At 59.5% G+C, this 15,583-nt stretch overlaps 1 protein-coding gene across 2 annotated transcripts; it reads right to left on the bottom strand.

Moving 5' to 3' along the window:
* Nucleotides 1–609: 609 nt before the first annotated feature.
* Nucleotides 610–14,714, bottom strand: TTC38 (tetratricopeptide repeat domain 38). 2 transcript variants are annotated; one of them, XM_081822646.1, is made up of 9 exons: nt 14,617–14,714; nt 11,857–11,976; nt 9,592–9,651; nt 8,723–8,761; nt 7,492–7,573; nt 5,568–5,733; nt 4,113–4,272; nt 3,823–3,896; nt 610–1,726 (listed from the first exon to the last, which is right to left on the bottom strand). In XM_081822646.1, the coding sequence occupies exons 1-9, from the start codon at nt 14,659–14,661 to the stop codon at nt 1,633–1,635; spliced, it is 840 nt and encodes a 279-aa protein (XP_081678772.1). In that variant the 5' UTR covers nt 14,662–14,714; the 3' UTR covers nt 610–1,632. The 2 variants fall into 2 exon arrangements, with proteins under 2 accessions (XP_081678772.1, XP_081678773.1); XM_081822647.1 differs by lacking the exon at nt 14,617–14,714 and adding an exon at nt 12,814–12,960.
* Between the last annotated feature and the right edge of the window lie 869 nt (nt 14,715–15,583).

Genomic DNA, 15,583 nt, shown 5'->3' with positions numbered 1-15,583 from the left:
CTTGTTGCTGTTAAGTGAACAGTACCCTCATCCGGCTGTCCTATCATGGGCCTGCTCATCGTAGATTCGTTTTTTCCTCCCCCCAATTTATGCCACCCTTCATGAGTTCATTCAGTAACGTCCTCTGACAGGTCCTCAGTGCAGGCCGTGTGCTGGGTGATGCTGGGACCAGATGCCATCCCTGACCTGAGGTGACAGCAGGAGAGAAAGGGGCAATAGCAAACACAGGTGCCAAGGGCTGGGGGGCAGAGGGGGCACCCTCACCAGCCTGCAGTGCTCAACAGGAGGGCTTCCCAGAGGAGGGAACGGGGTTCCTGCTTCCCTGGCCAAGTTGTGTCTTCCTTGGAACCAGGAGAGGGAAGGGCAGATGGAGTGTGAGCAGGCAGCAGGAGGGGACAGCTCAGGATGGGCAGGCAAGCTCCCCTCTGGCATGTGTCCCTAACTCCTGGGTAGAGACAGCACCTCTCTCGAAATCCTATTGTAATTACCCATTTTCTTGACTCACTGCCCCGCCCCCACTCCCAAGTTCAAGGAGAAGCCGGTCTCCTCAGGACCCAGCCCAGGCCTGGCACGTGGGAGATGATGAAAGATGCCACCAGCAACCGTCAGTCAAAGGAACCAATTAACTGATTTATTTTAATCTCAAAAACTTGTCTAATCAATTTGGAGGCCTCCACTGCCCCCTGCCTGAGTCCCTACCTAATTTCAGCTACACTGACAGAACCTGAGAAACATCTAGGGGCTGAGATCGCCCCTCACGAGGGCATGCCAGGGAAATCAGCAGCTTGCTCAGGACTGTCATTGGGGCCAGGTTAAGAAGATGGGGAAATAGAAAACTGGCTCAGATCTCAGTAAAGCTCCATGCCACAGTACTTTGGTTTTTGCCACAACAGGGCGACCCTGAGCTCAATCCACACCCCCCCAGAAAGTGTGCCCGCCTAGGGCATGTGCACTCGTGTGATTAAAGTCATAGTTGACAAAGGAAATCACATACCCGAGGTTCCCTTAATCGGCATCATCAAAGCCCCCCAGGGAAGCTCGCAGACCTCTCCAGAGACAGCAGAAGGCCACCCCATATGCCTGTGCTTCTTTGGGGGCAGTGGGTGCAGCAGCTGGGGGATCCAAGGTGAATCTCAGCAGGGCCTCTGCTAGCTGTGACCCTGGGCAAGTCGCTTCCCCCCATGGGTGCTCTCACCCAAAAGATGGGACAACATATCCAGAATATGATGGGGAAGACCAAAGGAGAGGGTTTATCCCAGGGGCAGCCTCGGGGGGAGGACTCCCCTCCCCCAGCTGAGCCAGCCCCCAGCCAACCCTGCCTTCTAACTCTTGAACACCAGGAGGTGTAAAAGTCCCCCGGGAGAACAGTTTGCTAGGCAAGTGGTTAACAGCACTGACCACATCGGTTCTAACTGCTCGTAACTGTACCTTGACCCTTAAGAAGGATGACAAGATTCTGAATCATGTCTAAAATTGATCTGTGTCCCTGCTTCCGGTAACGCTGCTGGTTACAGGGCTTTCTGCTTAAAGCTGCAAATTACTCAACAGCCCTAACTAACAGGCTCTAGCTGCTTCTAACCCTGGGAGTCAGGGGGCAGCTGATCTGACGCTGGGGAGGGGGCCAGGCCCAGCTCACTGCAGGAGGTGAACAGCAGCGGCCTTTCGGATGAGCCGCTGGGTCAGGGGTGAGTTGGGCTTCAAGGCGTCACGTTCCATCAGAAGGCTCCTGTGGAAACAGGGACAGGGTCTGTGGTGGAACTTCATAGAAGGATGTGGGGCCCTGTGGTCCCTGGGCCCCAAGGCGGACAGGAAACTCGGGCTGGGGCTGAGATGGGCAGAGAGGGGACAGCATCACTGCAGAGGGGACAGGAGGGACAGAGCCCAACAGCAGGAAAGCTGGGCTTGGCAGGAGGACCAGGGAGAAGGCAGAGCGCTGGGCGGGGGGGGGAGTGGTCAAGGATGAGAAGGCAGGGACTCCAGTGCATCACCGGGATGTCCAGTGTTTGGAGAACATGTCGACACTGTCCCCAAGACACATAACTGGGTGAGCACAATAACTGTGGCCTCATCTGCCTCGGGAAGCTGGGGGCCCATCCACCCACCAGACAAGAGGGTAGAGCCTGTCTAAGGGGGTCAGGGGAAGCCACGCCTGAAGCTGTCTCGGAAGGTAAGTGGCAGGAGACAAGGTATGGAGAAACCTAAGTTTAAACCAAGCTAGTATTGTTTAAGGCAAAGACCCCAAACAACTGACAACAGTGATTCTGTGGGGTGAGGGTGGGGTTAATGGGCTAGGCCGCACTTGGGGCGGGGACACCACGGACGGGGCGCAGGGTTTCCACCTTGGAGGGGAGGGGAGGGGAGGGGAGGGGAGTGCACTGCCTGTCAGCCCGACAGGAGCAGGTTCCCCTCTGGGGTCAGCATCTGCTCCAGGCTGCCTGCAGGGCATGTTGTCCCCCCAGCACCCCCACGGGCAGACCGCCCAGCTCGGAGGGTATCCTCCACCCCCCATGGCATGTCCTCACCCTGCGCCTGCCCCAGCTCCTCTGCTCCTGCCCTCGGCCAGCCTCTCTCCAAAGGGCCCCACCTTTCCTGCCAGCCTGACATGCCAACTCACACCCACACCGTGGCCTGGAGCTCTCCAAGCGATGTGACCACTGAAGAAAGGTGTGTAGCTTCTACGTATGGCCACGGAGGGGTGAACGGCGAGGGGTGTGTGTCCAAGATGCTTCAGAGTTTCAACCCATTCTAGAGCATCCAGAGCGTGCACACCTGTATCATTAATGCTGAGAACACCTGCACTGCTCAGTTTGGAGATGCTTTTGGGGCAGCTGGGTCTCACGCAGCATGGACCCCCTGAGCCTGCACTTAGACCCTGGGCCTTTCCACCTGACCTCCAGGGCTCAGCCAAGGGCCACCCCGGACTTCACTGGGTCTCCCGACCCCTTTTCTACCCACCAGGCACCCCGCAGCCCTTCCCTTCCCCTTTTCCCATTGGTGTTCCAGTGGGGTGCAGGGGACCCATGAGGAGGGGTCCTGTCTCACCCCCAGAGCACGAGGCAGCACAGAACCCAGCTGCCCCATGCAGGGCAAGATGAGCCGGGGTGTGGGAGCTCCCAGGCTGCTGGCAAGGGCTGGGCTTTTCAGGGCTTTCTATTTGAGGGGCCCCTGCCCCAACATCCCTAACCCTCCAGGTCCTCCTCCTAACCGGACCACTGGGCCTGGTCAAATCTACTGGTTTTCAGGCTTCCTCTCAACTGTCTCTTCTTTAGGGCACCCTCCCTCCCTGAATCCCAACCAGCTCAGCCTCCACCACAGCCTCCAGAGCAGCATGCCCTGCCCGCCCCCATGGCAGGTTGTGTGTGTGTGTGTGGGTGTGTGTGTGTGTGTGTGTGTGTGTGTGTTAGATAGCTGCTCGTGTTCCCACGCCAGGCGCTGGGTCTGCCTGCCCCTCCCCCACGTCCTGGGGCCCAGCGCAGCCGGTAAGAAAGGGCGACCCCGGCAGAGGGTGCAGCACGTGCAAAGGCCCAGGCCCCTGAAGGAGCAGGACGTGTTGGGTAACTATAGCTCAGCATGGCGAGACAGGGCAGGGGGACAGACCTGGAGTGGGGTGGACCCCGGTGGTCAAGTCAAGATGCTAACAGGGAAAACCAAGCACCCCATAGTCTCACGTCCTCACAGCCTCAAAGGTGGGAAGCACCTCAGGCAGAGGGAGGTGGGAGCCTCAGGGCAGGCTGGAAGCCCGTGGGGAGACCGCCGCCGGAGAGGGGCAGCTCTGCTCAGAGATGTCCCCAAGCCTGGCGTGGGTGTGAGCGGGGAACTCACCGCGCCACGTTCTTGTGGACGCCTGACGTGCAGTTCAAGGCTGCGTGGATCAGCAGCTGGTTGAAGACGTCTCTCTGAAAGGTCAGTAGGACAGGTTGGGCTCCTGTAACGTGCGATGATGAGGGATGGGAGCCCCCATCCCGCTGCGGGCGGGCCTGTTCTCAGGGGCAAGCTTCCTGGGGGTGCGAAAGATGAGGACACCCCCACACCTGAGCACCGGCCCCGAGAGAGACTGCTGGACTCAGGCCTTCATGCTCCAGCCGCGTTGTGGCCCGAGGCCGGGGGCCCACCTGCGCGTTGCTGCCTCCGATCTGGACGATCCGGTAGCGGATGGGCAGGAGCAGTTCCAGCACGCGGTCAGGGTTCCCGTTCTCGGCCTCCACCAGGGCCTGGCACAGGGGCAGCCCCACATCACGGGCCAGGAGGTGCTGGTGGTTCTCCCCGGGGGCCCTGCCAGCCGAGAAGACGCCCTCGGTCACCTGCAGGGCCCCTCACACTGCCCGAAGGCACACCTGCCTCCCTGCGGGACTTGGGCTTCCCGGAGGGAACGGACTGCTCTTCCTCCCCCTGGCGCCTGGCCCTGTGCCCAACACGGCAGGTGCTTTGGTCAGGTGAGCTGGCAGGAGAGAAGCAGCCAGGAAGGGGAGAGAACAGGGTTCTCTCGACCCCTTCAACAGGGTTGAATGGTGCTGTTCCCCTGGCCTCAGGCAGATCCCCCAACGTCTGGCCTCAGTTTGCTCATCTGTAAAGGGTGGGTAACAGTGCCAACCTCACAGGGCTGTCAGGATTGCACACAGTGCAGGTAAAGGCCTGGCTGGAGCTGACCCCCACACTGGGGCAGGTGGTTGTCGCCGCCCATGTCTGCCTGCTTGCCCGCACGGGTGGGTCATGGGGACTGCAGGCAAGAGCCTGCTCCAGGCCTGTCTTAAAAGCAAGAATCAAATACTGGAGTGCTTGGCGGGCTCCCCAGGCCTTCCCTATGCCAAAATGACCACCGCCGAACCGCGGACCCTTCACCTGAAGCTGCCTCCCCGGCCAAGACCCATGGATCCTGCAGCACAGCTCTGGGAGGAGCAGGCGGGCAGGTGGCTGGGGTGGTGGCCAGCTCAAGCAAGGCCCCCAGGACAGACACCAGGGGTCGTGGCTTCCACAGCTCCAGCCCTCCAGCGGGGAGACGAGCGGCGGCTGCCTCCCTGGTGGCCCATGCCGCGGAGGACCCTGCCTCTCCGGTCTCCCTCCGGCCCCTCCTGTGATTGAAACCGGCTCCCACCAATGCCAGGGAGCTGTGTGACCACGTCATCGCACGTCCCTCTCCTACCAGCCTGCCTCGGCAGACTCTGTCCCCAATTGGCAGATGAGAAGACTGAGGCTCAGAGCAGAGAAGCACTTTGTCCGGGATCTCAGGTGGGAAGCAGCAGGGCTTTCTGGTTCCAAGCCTCACCGTGGCCCTCGTGGGAGGCTGCACCCACGACACTGAGGCTCCCACCCCCAGCCGGGGGATGGGGAGGCGACTCTGTCTCTTAGGGAAACAACCGTGCCCTTGGAGGATATAACACGGGGGCATACACCCCTGTGGGGCGCCTGTGTGGCAAGAGCCCTCCACGGGCGTCCCCGCGGCTGCGCTCACCAGCGGGGCCTCCACTCCCAGCCTCCCTGGCAGGTCAGGGCAGGGACGGAGCAGACCTCGGCCCACCCCCAGCACCCCGCCACGGCCCCCCCAGCAGGGCCCTGGCCCTTCCACCTACTCGCTGGCGTCCTGCAGGGTGGTCAGGAGCTCCTGCGTGGTCTGGGGGTCCCGAGCTCCCAGGGATGCCATCAGGAAGTGTGCGTCGTTGAACAGCAGGATGTGGTCACGGCTGTGCTTCTGGGTCACAGGCAGGATGTCCTGCCACCGCTCACCCACGGACACCCCTGAGGACACGGGGAAGAAACCCGAAGGCCTGCATCCTGTGTGCACGTGTCCTGTGCACGGGCCCCCTGAACCCCACGCCCCACAGAGGCCCGTGTTCCAGCTGGGGAGGCTGGCAGGTGGCCCCTGGCCTCACGCTGAGGCCTTTGAGCCCAGTTTATGTTAACTTTGTTCAAGTATAAACACAATAGATGCATACGGTAGAAAACAAATTAAAAAAAGACTATTGAAGGGTATTGAAGTTTCTGGCCCCTTTGATGAACCCCAAAACCATTTTTAAAACTCTTCCCGGAATTACCGTTGGCATGGCACCTGATACCTAACTGGTGCTCGATAAAACTCCACAGAATTAATAAATAACATTCTCTCACATTTGTGTCTAGATTTCTCGGCGCTAGGGACAGAGTCCCTACTTCTGTTCTGCTCCCCACGCCCCCCACCCGCTTCCTGTCCCTCCTGATTCCTCGAAGGGACTACCTTCTTCCTACTTCTCAGGGGCACCCCCCGCAGTAGAGACGTTGCCCTTGACCTCTGTCTCTCAGCCCATCAAATCGGACAGGTCTCTTGAGTCTCCACTCTGGATGGCGAGGGAGCGAGCAGCCTTTCCCTTCCCTCCATGTGTCCCTGGCACTACCACTGTGCCTCCCAGCTTCTGTCCCTCCAAGCCTCCCCCGACGTGCCCGGAGGCTCGAGGCTTCAGGGTCCCTGGAGAGTTCCAGGCAGCTTTACACTCTGCCTCTGCAGATGGAGGGTTCACTGGGTCTCAGGGTCAACAGGATTCCACCTTTCTTCCAGGCCCCTCAACAAACAGCCCAGCTTTCAATTTTGCAGCCCCACCGCTTGAACACCATGAGCTGGCCCAGAAAGCGTGGGCCTCAGCCTACCTGAGCTCAGCCCCACGTCTCAGAGGCAGATGGGAGCCTGCCCGGCCCTGCTCTAGGAGGCTCCCCGCAGACCCGGATAAAAGCCAGACTCTTTACCTGCCTTTCCGGCTCGTGGGCTCCAGCTGCCCACCTCTCATCCTTGACCACATTGACCCTGTCTTTGGTCACTCGTCCTGTAACAGGCAGCTGGTTTCTGTGTCCTGGGGGCACTGGGCAGGCTGCTCTCTGCACATCACATCCTTTGCCACCTCTGCCTGGCAAAACCCTACACATGCTTCCATGGCTCACGTTTCACCCCCATTGGGAAGCCTTTCTGGAAACAGCTTGCCCTGGCCAGGCCCTCATCCCTACACTGTCCCGCCGACCCAGGGCCTAGACTGAATACAGGTTTGGCTCTGTTGGGCCTGAGAGAGGGGGGAGAACCATCTGGCCCCTGGGCTGCTGGCCGGAAGCACCAGAGCTGTGGTCAACCCGATGCAGGCTACCTGCAGAGCATGGGGTGACAATGTTGAGAAACCTCTCTCTCTGAAATCCCAGGGAGTTGAGAAACGGTCACCTCTTATTCTAGGAAAGGAGGAAGCACCCAGAGCGAGGTGGCCGGGTGTCAGCCGTGCCCTGTAGGGCTGGTGGGCAGGCGGTGTGGATGGCATGGAGCCTAAGCTTACACACCTGGAGATGATGAGAACTGGAAGAAAGGGGAGTGGAGGCTAGAGCCCACTGGCTTCAGGCTGGCTGAAAAGCAGCTGCAGAGCCGGGACCCAAGGCCACACACAGGCAAGCCGCTCGGGTCTGCGGCAGGGCAATGAGCTCCTTCCCCTCGTTCTGTGGGAGGACAGAGGGCAAAGGAACCCCAGGGGAGTGCGCAGGTCGGGCTACCTTCCATCTGCAGCCGGTAGAGCATGGAGCAGCTGTCCACCACATCCAGCATCGCTCCGCTGGCCTTCAAGCTGGGGAGGACCTGGAAGACAAGGGTGGGCGGGCGCAACAGGGGCCTCAGGGAGGGGCCGCGTGTGGGGCCTGCACAGAGCCAGTCTCAGCCAGCAGGATCCACAGCCATCGCCCCTCCACCTCCACTTCCAGGACCTTCCCGTCACCCAGGTCTCTGGCCACACCAGACGCCAGACCCGAGGAAAGAGCCCCAGCCTTGACCACGCTGGGGGGAGGCCATGGCGCCGGCTCCTGGTTCTGCATTCGGCTGGCCTATCCCTCATGGCACTGGGGGAGCCGTCCTTCTTTGTCACCCCACAATCCTGACAGAACTCCAAGTGTTTTCCTGGGGTTTAGAGCCCAGGGCCCCAAGTATTTTTGTGACCCTCGGCCTTCTATTACAAAGCATGCCCGGGGGCTCCCAGGAGCTGTGAATCAGGCTCCTTTTCTCTTAAAAGCTGCCTGGAGGCTGGAGGAGGGGGAAAGGGAGTCGTGTTCAGTGGGCGTGGGGCTGCAGTCTGTTCCGGAGACAGACTGTGGGGATGCTGAGGGGCCTCAGTGCCACGGAACCCTCCACTCAAAAATGCTCACAGTGCAAATGTGTGTTTTACTAAAATTAAAAAAAAAAAAAAAAATTCCTGTGGGCAGATCAGTGGTTGTACCAAAGAAGAGCCATCTAAAATGACTGGACAAGGGGTGCCTGGGTGGCTCAGTTGTTAAGCGTCTGCCTTCGGCTCAGGTCATGATCCCAGGGTCCTGGGATCAAGCCCCACATCAGGGTCCCTGCTCAGCGGGGAGCCTGCTTCTCCCTCTCCCACTCCCTCTGCTTCTGTTCGTTCCTTCTCTCACTGTGTCTTTCTTTGTCAAATAAATAAAATCTTAAAAAATAAAATAAAATAAAATAAAATGACTAGACAAAAGTTGGGGATTTCAGAAAGGACCGACTTAGATGTGTCATTCTACGGGCGCCCACACTGAACAGTCACTGAGTGTTCTCACTCCATCCCGGTTACACCACCACTTGGGGCAAGAAAGAACCCCACGGGGCCTTACACAAGAAGGGAGTTCTTGCTCCAGCTGTTGTTTCTGGCTGAGACGATACTGACGGGCTCAGGTATGTGCGAGAGACTAAAAGGCCAACGTTTGCAATCAACCGAATTGGGTGCCAAAGTAGACTTACGTGGTTATCGTAAATGGTCAAGGCGGCCTCGTATTCGCCCTGGAAGAATCAAGTTCCCGTGATCAACATGTGGCAAAGGTCAAAGGTAACGCTGAGAAATGAGCTGAAAAGCCAATCCCCAGCCCCAGCCCCACCCCCAGCACCCTCCACGGGGGATGGGGGGTGCCCCCTGGAGGCTCTTAGGATGGCCCAGCAGAAGCTCCTGTGTTCTGGGAGAGGCAGCGCTGGCCCCTGCTACCCAAGGGACAGTTTCTGTTGAGGCACGAATTTCCCCATCGTGCTTGTCAAACAGTGACAAGCTTTGTCATGTATTTCTTCTAGTCTTTCTTCCCTCTATTTTGCCTACGGTACATTCAGTGGGGACCACTGCTTTCCTCCAGACCTTGATCACAGTAGGCCCTCACCTTCCAAGCATCTCTCTTGGGACTTTTGGGGAGCTTCTAGATTTTCTCTATGATTAAGCACCATTGCAAGAAGCTCCCTTATAAATGGGACCCTGAGGCAGAATCACTGGGGTCAAGGGTGCTCCCGCCACCCTCGCTTCCACTGGGACGAAGCCTTTGGAGTGTCTCATGGCTCCTTCGGGTACAATCTGGGGCGTGGGGCCGTTCACTCCAGCAGCAGAGGACGCTCAGTGTAACTTGTCTCCAGAGATGGGATACAAGATATGGGATTTTCACGTCCAGACAGTGAAAAATGCCTAACGTAGTTTAAGCCTGAAAAGCTATTTGAAAACGTGAATGCTCCATTACATCCAGACACTATTTAAATGTGCAAACACAAAATATTATCCCCGGGATATAGCGAAAGGTAGAAAGAGATTTATTTCGTTGGCCATCTATACAGGATAAGACAGCTGGCCATCTTACCTTTTCAATCAGATACAGAGCCCAGTGCCAATAATTATGACAAGCAAGCATATCAGAGTCCTGGGGAAAGAACGAGAGAATTAGAGAAAAATCTGACAACCTGTGGGACAAAACTTACTGACTGTGGGTTTTGTGACAGGGCGGAGGCCCTCCACCCCTCTTTGAGTGCAGGAAACATTGCCCGGGCCAGCTCTGAGGAACGGTGACTGGCACTTGTCAGCCCCGCAGCTAGAGTGGGAGGAGCAGGGCCGACATCGAGGCCACCCCCTCCTCAAGCCTCAAGCCCTCCTTATGCATGGAGTAGAGAAAACGGGTGATAAATCCATCCCACAAACGGGTGCAGAGGCCCACTGGGGGTGCAAATCCCAAGAAAGCCATGAGGATCGATGAGCCCAGGGCTGGACTCCCCACAGCTACTGGGGAAGCCCACAGACAAGGGGGGCGGGGTTGACATCTGGACAGTTACTACTGGCACCCTTCAGGCCCGGTCGTGAATGCTAGCCCTTCCTTCTGTGAGGTTACTACAAACGCTCCCTCCTCTGCCTGGGCACTACCTTCCATTTCTTGGAAAAAGGAACTGACAATACCTCCTCGCTGACCCACGTCCACCTTGCACCTGTGTTTAAGGACGCGCCTCTTCCTCACAGGCCCCAGCAGGCCTCAGTGTCTTTGCTCAATCTGGTCCTTGGCTGGGACACCCTCCACCTCCCCACCATTCACCTGGGAAACCCTTACCATCCTTCGATACTCAGCTCAGGGGTTGCCTCCTCCAGGAAGCCTTCCCTGACCAAGCCCCCTCAAGTCCAACGGGACTGAATGCCTCCTTGGAGTTTCCACATCCCTGAGAGTGCCCCTATCATGGTGTGGTTCATGGGCTGCTGGGAAGCTGCTCACTCCACTTGACCAGGCCTTTTGAGGACAGAGAAGTCTGGGCTGGACTCTCATGGGGTCCATAGGGTGGGATCTTGACTGAACTCCAGTCTGGGGCAGGAGCAGGAGGAAAGGGAGCCCCAGGTCACACTGTCTACCCTAGGGCTGTCCTGTCAGGGGACAGATGGCAGGGGACAGATGCAAACATCAGGGGGTTAGTGCCCTGTGGGAGATGAGCTGGCCAGCCTGGGCTGCCTCATTTTGCACATGTCTGGAACCAACACCAATGGGAACTCATTTGGGGCCAAGGACTTCACAGTTATTACAACAGCAGGTGTACCGATGAAGAAACGAGGCTCAGAGGAATCGCTTTCTTGCCCCAGGGTCCAGCCAGGCCTCCAACACCCAGTAAAATCACAGCATCTGAGTAAGGGACGTGAATGGAACACACTGGAAGGCCCTGGCCAGGCCTTCCTTGGCCTCCCTCGGGTCTGCCTGGGCAAGCCCCCGGCTCTCTGCCAGGAGGGCGGCCACACGGTTGTGCCCCAAACCCCAGACTCAGTGTTCTCACAAGAGCTAGCCCTGTTCTGCCTGGGGGAGCCTGAGGGCAGGGCTCCACCCCGAGCTCTGGCTCAGGCTGCCCCAGTGCCTCTCCCATCCCCAGTGTTTGTGGATCCTCAGAAAGATCTGAGACCTCACGGGATCACAGTTCTCAAATGCTGTCTCACACCTGTTCATCTGCTCTACCTCATTCCACTCCCACTTCCCACTGGGATGTCCGAGGCCAGGGGGCAGCTCAGAAGGATGCAGGGCCTGTACCATTCCCCACCTGCTCCCTGCCGGATTCCTGGTCTCTTCATGGTTCCCTTGAGCACTGAGCATCTGCTGCTCGGTGCCAGGCACAGACTCACCACCTTGGCCAGCGGGACCTTGGGAAGCCCACCATGGCACAGAGAAGGGCAGGGCAGCAGACCACACCTGGACGGGTGGCCAGGCTGGGTGCCAGAGATGAGCCTGGGGGCGAGCGATGCACACAGAGGAAGGAGGGCTCCCTGGTGCTGCTGTTCCCCAGGAGTCAGCTGAGCCAGTTGGCAGCTCAGGGCCCTCCAGGTTCTCACTGGGGCCAGGCTCTTGTGCCCCTGGTAATTTTCTGTTCCGTTCCTTTACACCAAATGCCCCAGCCCAAAACCTATTCTAGAATCACCTGCAAAACACTGGCAGGTTTGGGGGAGCCATGTGGCTCCCAGGGGACTCTGTGGCTTGACAGAAACTCCTCTGAGCAGAATTTTCCCTGAGCTAAGCTGCACCCCGGAACTGCTGTCTAAAAGCCTCGGCTTAACTCAAGGGGGATGCACGGGATTTTCTAGGCAGATGACCCGTGGACAAAAATCGTACCTTCCAGTGGGTTTCTGAGTGCTGCATGAACTCCAATCCATCCTTGATTTCTGCTTTCATCTCATGAATGTGGGCAATGGTGTGCACCGACCAGGCGTCCGTGGGGTTAATAGATAAAGCCTACACGGGGAGGGAGTGGAAGACGATTGGAGATAATGTGGATTAGTCAGGCCGCCTGGTGGCGAGGCATCTCCAAGTGACGCAGGGACGAGGGGCCTGTGTTGGATGGGCGAGTGTGCGGCTGACGTAAGTATGGACACTGGGATAATGATCCCGAAGTCCAGCCCCGCTGACCATCTACACGCTGCTCCCAGGGAGGATATCGCTGCCCATTTCAAAGGTGAGGCACTGAGCTCAGGGAGGCTGGCTGACTGGCTCAAGACCACAGCTGGGTCTTTCCAAGGCCAGGACTCATCCTCAGGGCCCTGCGGGCTCCTGCAGCATGCCAACCAGCCTCTCTGGGCCTGTCTCCCCCCTGGTGAGAAGTAACGCCGCCCTCCTCCCGGGCCGCTGTGGAGGTGAAGTGGACTTGGAGTGTCTGAATGCTGAGCCGACCACCCCGGGCTCCGCGGGCTCCTGGCAGCCCCTCACGGATGACCACACGCCCGTGAATGGCCTTCTGGGCTCATTCTGATGTTCTTACTATTCATAAGAACAGGCCCTCACATGAGCAGTGAGCTTGGCAGTGACCCGCAAGGCAGGCGGGACACAAGGTGGGATTCCTACCCCACTGTAGTTTTCTTCTTCTCCTCCTGTGTTCAGCTCATGTGTCCTGGGCACCTCCCAAGTGCCAGGCACAGACCAGCAGGCTGAGGCTCAAAGCGGCCCAGCGGACAATCCACAGGAGCCCACCAGCTCACGACCCCCCTAAACCCCCCCCCGCCACTTGCACAAGCCTGCCCAAGCAACATGGGGACGCTGTGAGAAACGGGGCGTCCCGAGAAGGGATCCACTAACTGTGCTGGTCTGGTGCAGGGCGGAGGCGAGGGGTGCAGCTCAGGGCAGGGAGCAGGTGCAGCTACCAAGACGAAGGGCCCACCCTCTATGAGGGGCTCGGGACCAGCTTGCTCCTGTCTCCCGGGAGTCAGAGTCATGAGGCCCGGCACGACCGCCCAGCGGGTCCCCCCAGCCTTTGCCCCCGGGGCCTGCCCCGCCCACCTCCGCCCTAAGCCTCAGCCTATCCAGTGGCTCCAAGCTTCCTGAGAGCGGAGGCGGGGCTGACCCCTGCCCGCGGCCCTTTGCTCTTCCTGCCCCTAGGGTTTGGCTTGCAGATGCTAGGCGCACCCCTCCCGCGCACCCATCACCACCGCCAGGCCTCTCCAGACTCCAGCGGGGCCGGGTGCAGCGCACCCTCGCTCTCCTGGAGGCCTGGCGGTCACTGTCACTGTGGGGCCCTGCTCAGTAATCACCTCTGGTGTCCTGGCCTCAAAACCCTGGCGTCAGGGTCAGAGCGTGGCGCCTGCAGGAGGGGGTGCAGCAGGAGAACAGGCATGGAGGGCGCAGAGAGGGGCTCCCCATGCACTACTTCCTGTTCCCAGTGGCGCGTAAGCCTGCACCTTTTGTCCGCCCTCCAGCTTCTCGAGCCATCCTGCCAGCCCTTGGGTGCCCAGACGGACACCATCCAGCAAAGGGGTCCAGCTGCCATGGTCTCCGGGGCACCTTCCTGTGGCTGAGCCCCTGGACAGTGTGGCCTGCTCACCCAGGCCATGGAGCCCAGAAGCCATGAAGCACGGAACCATCACCCTGCACTCAAGTCTGGGCTCCATCTCTATAACCAGAACAGATTTCAGAAACCTCATGGCCCTTGGGCCCCCAGAGGGTGCCGGCTGCCTCCTGGGGAGGGGTACTGGAGGCCAACTAGGGCAGCGTCTCGGGGGAGGAACACTGGCTGGGATGCTGGGAAGCCGGGTCTGGTCCAGGCAGCCTAAAGGACGGTGGTCCGGTCAGGTGGCCCGGCCAAGCACCAGCTCCGCCCTCCCTGAGCTGCGTGGACTTGAACAGGCTCCAGCCTTGGCCTCTCTCTGAGCCGTGACCACCTCATCGGGACAACGAGGAGATTAGTGCTCGTGGTAGAGGGAATGAGCAGATCAGAGTGGGTGTATATCAAGTGTCGGCACCCAGCCAGGCACGGGAGTGCGTGACAGCCCCTCCCCCGGCCTCAGTTTCCACTCCTATGAGGACACCGCATGCCCAAGTCCACCGCCGTGGCCTGCTGCTTGGTCCTGGGCCCCTGGTGAGGGGTGCCCACCATGCGCCTGGGTACCAGCCAGCCCACCAGGCGAGCATGGCCGGACGGCCCTGGGCTGCCAGGAAGCACTTAGCAAAACCACACTGCTCGGCGGCACCTTTCACTGGGGTTCCCTCCCTCTGGAAGGAGGCAGAGGTCCAGGGAAGGGCTGGCTGGCAGGAGCCCAGCCCCCAGGTCGGGGCACTCCCGGAAGCAGCCTTTGTTTGCAATCATGGGGCAGCTCCCTGAAGCTCTGGACTGAGACAGACAGAGCTGGGGGAGCCTGGAGCGGCCTCCCGTGCGGCCCGGAGGGAGAGGTGAACATGGCCTCCCTGGGTCTCATTCACCTTCCCAGCCTGCAGAGGCAGTTTGCGGAGGGAGCCCTGCAGATTGCGGGAGGGGAGGCTGCTTTCGCTGCTAATGTGAGTCCTCCTGGTGTGTCTGCGGACAGGGAGAGCAGTGGGGGGCCGTGTGCTCTGGCCCCACCCGACGCCCCTCCCTAGGGGTCGGCCCCCGGGCAAGGGCCCTCTCACCTCTTTGGCCAGCTTCTCTGCCTTATCGTAGAAGTTGGTTTCCATCAATCCAAAAGAATAGATGCCTTTCACGTAGCTGAAAACAGAGGAAACAAGTCTTCAGGAAAAGTGGGCTGTTCAACCCTCGGTACGGACAAACTGTGTCCCCCCAGATGATGCTTGCACATACGCCCTAATTTGGAATTAGGGTGTTTGCAGATGATGCAGGCCAGATGAAGTCCTACGGGGTGAGGGCGGGCCTGCAATCCAATGACCGGTGTCCTTACAAGAGAAAGGGGAGGTGGGCTTGGACATACACACACACACACGATGGAGCCACATGAACACAGGCAGACGCTAGGGTGGTGCAGCTCCAGGCCAAGGAGCGCCAAGGACTGCCAGTTACCGCCAAGAAGCTAAGGAGAGGCGAGGGAGGGTTCTCCCTTAGAGCCCTCGGGGGGAGCACAGCCCTGCTGATGCCTTCATTTCTGCCTTGTGGCCTCCAGAACTCTGAAAGTATGAATGTCCGTTGTTTGAAGCTGCCCAGTTGGCAGCACGGTTACAGCAGGCCCGGGAGACTGAGCCCCCTCACCCTCACCAGCCGGTGGTGGCCCCGTGCCGGGCACCACCCCAAGCACTATGCTTCCTAGCAGCTGGATGCTCAGGCTGGTGAGGAGCATTGTGATCTTCATCGTCGGCACAATCGTCCGACCCCCAAACCCTGTCTCTAGAGCGGGGCCCTCTGCGATTCGCACCCTACCCCCATCAACACACTGCCTCCCCTGAGGATGCCGGGGCCCTCTCTTTCCTGTCCGGCTGGGGGCACCCACCTAGGAGCACAGCCCAGGACACCTCCCTGGGAAGCACCGGGGAGTGCAGGCTGGTGGGGGCTTCTCTGCGTGGCAGCTCTGTGCCCACCCCCAGCCCGGCCTGACCTGCACTCAGTGGACAGTTCCTCCCCAGACCCCAGCTCCTAGAGGCCGGGACC

This window comes from Leptonychotes weddellii, chromosome 5, assembly GCF_054177405.1.
Source record: "Leptonychotes weddellii isolate Sample4059 chromosome 5, ASM5417740v2, whole genome shotgun sequence".
Taxonomy (NCBI): Eukaryota; Metazoa; Chordata; class Mammalia; order Carnivora; family Phocidae; genus Leptonychotes; species Leptonychotes weddellii.
This window is presented reverse-complemented; position numbering and strand designations above follow the sequence as displayed.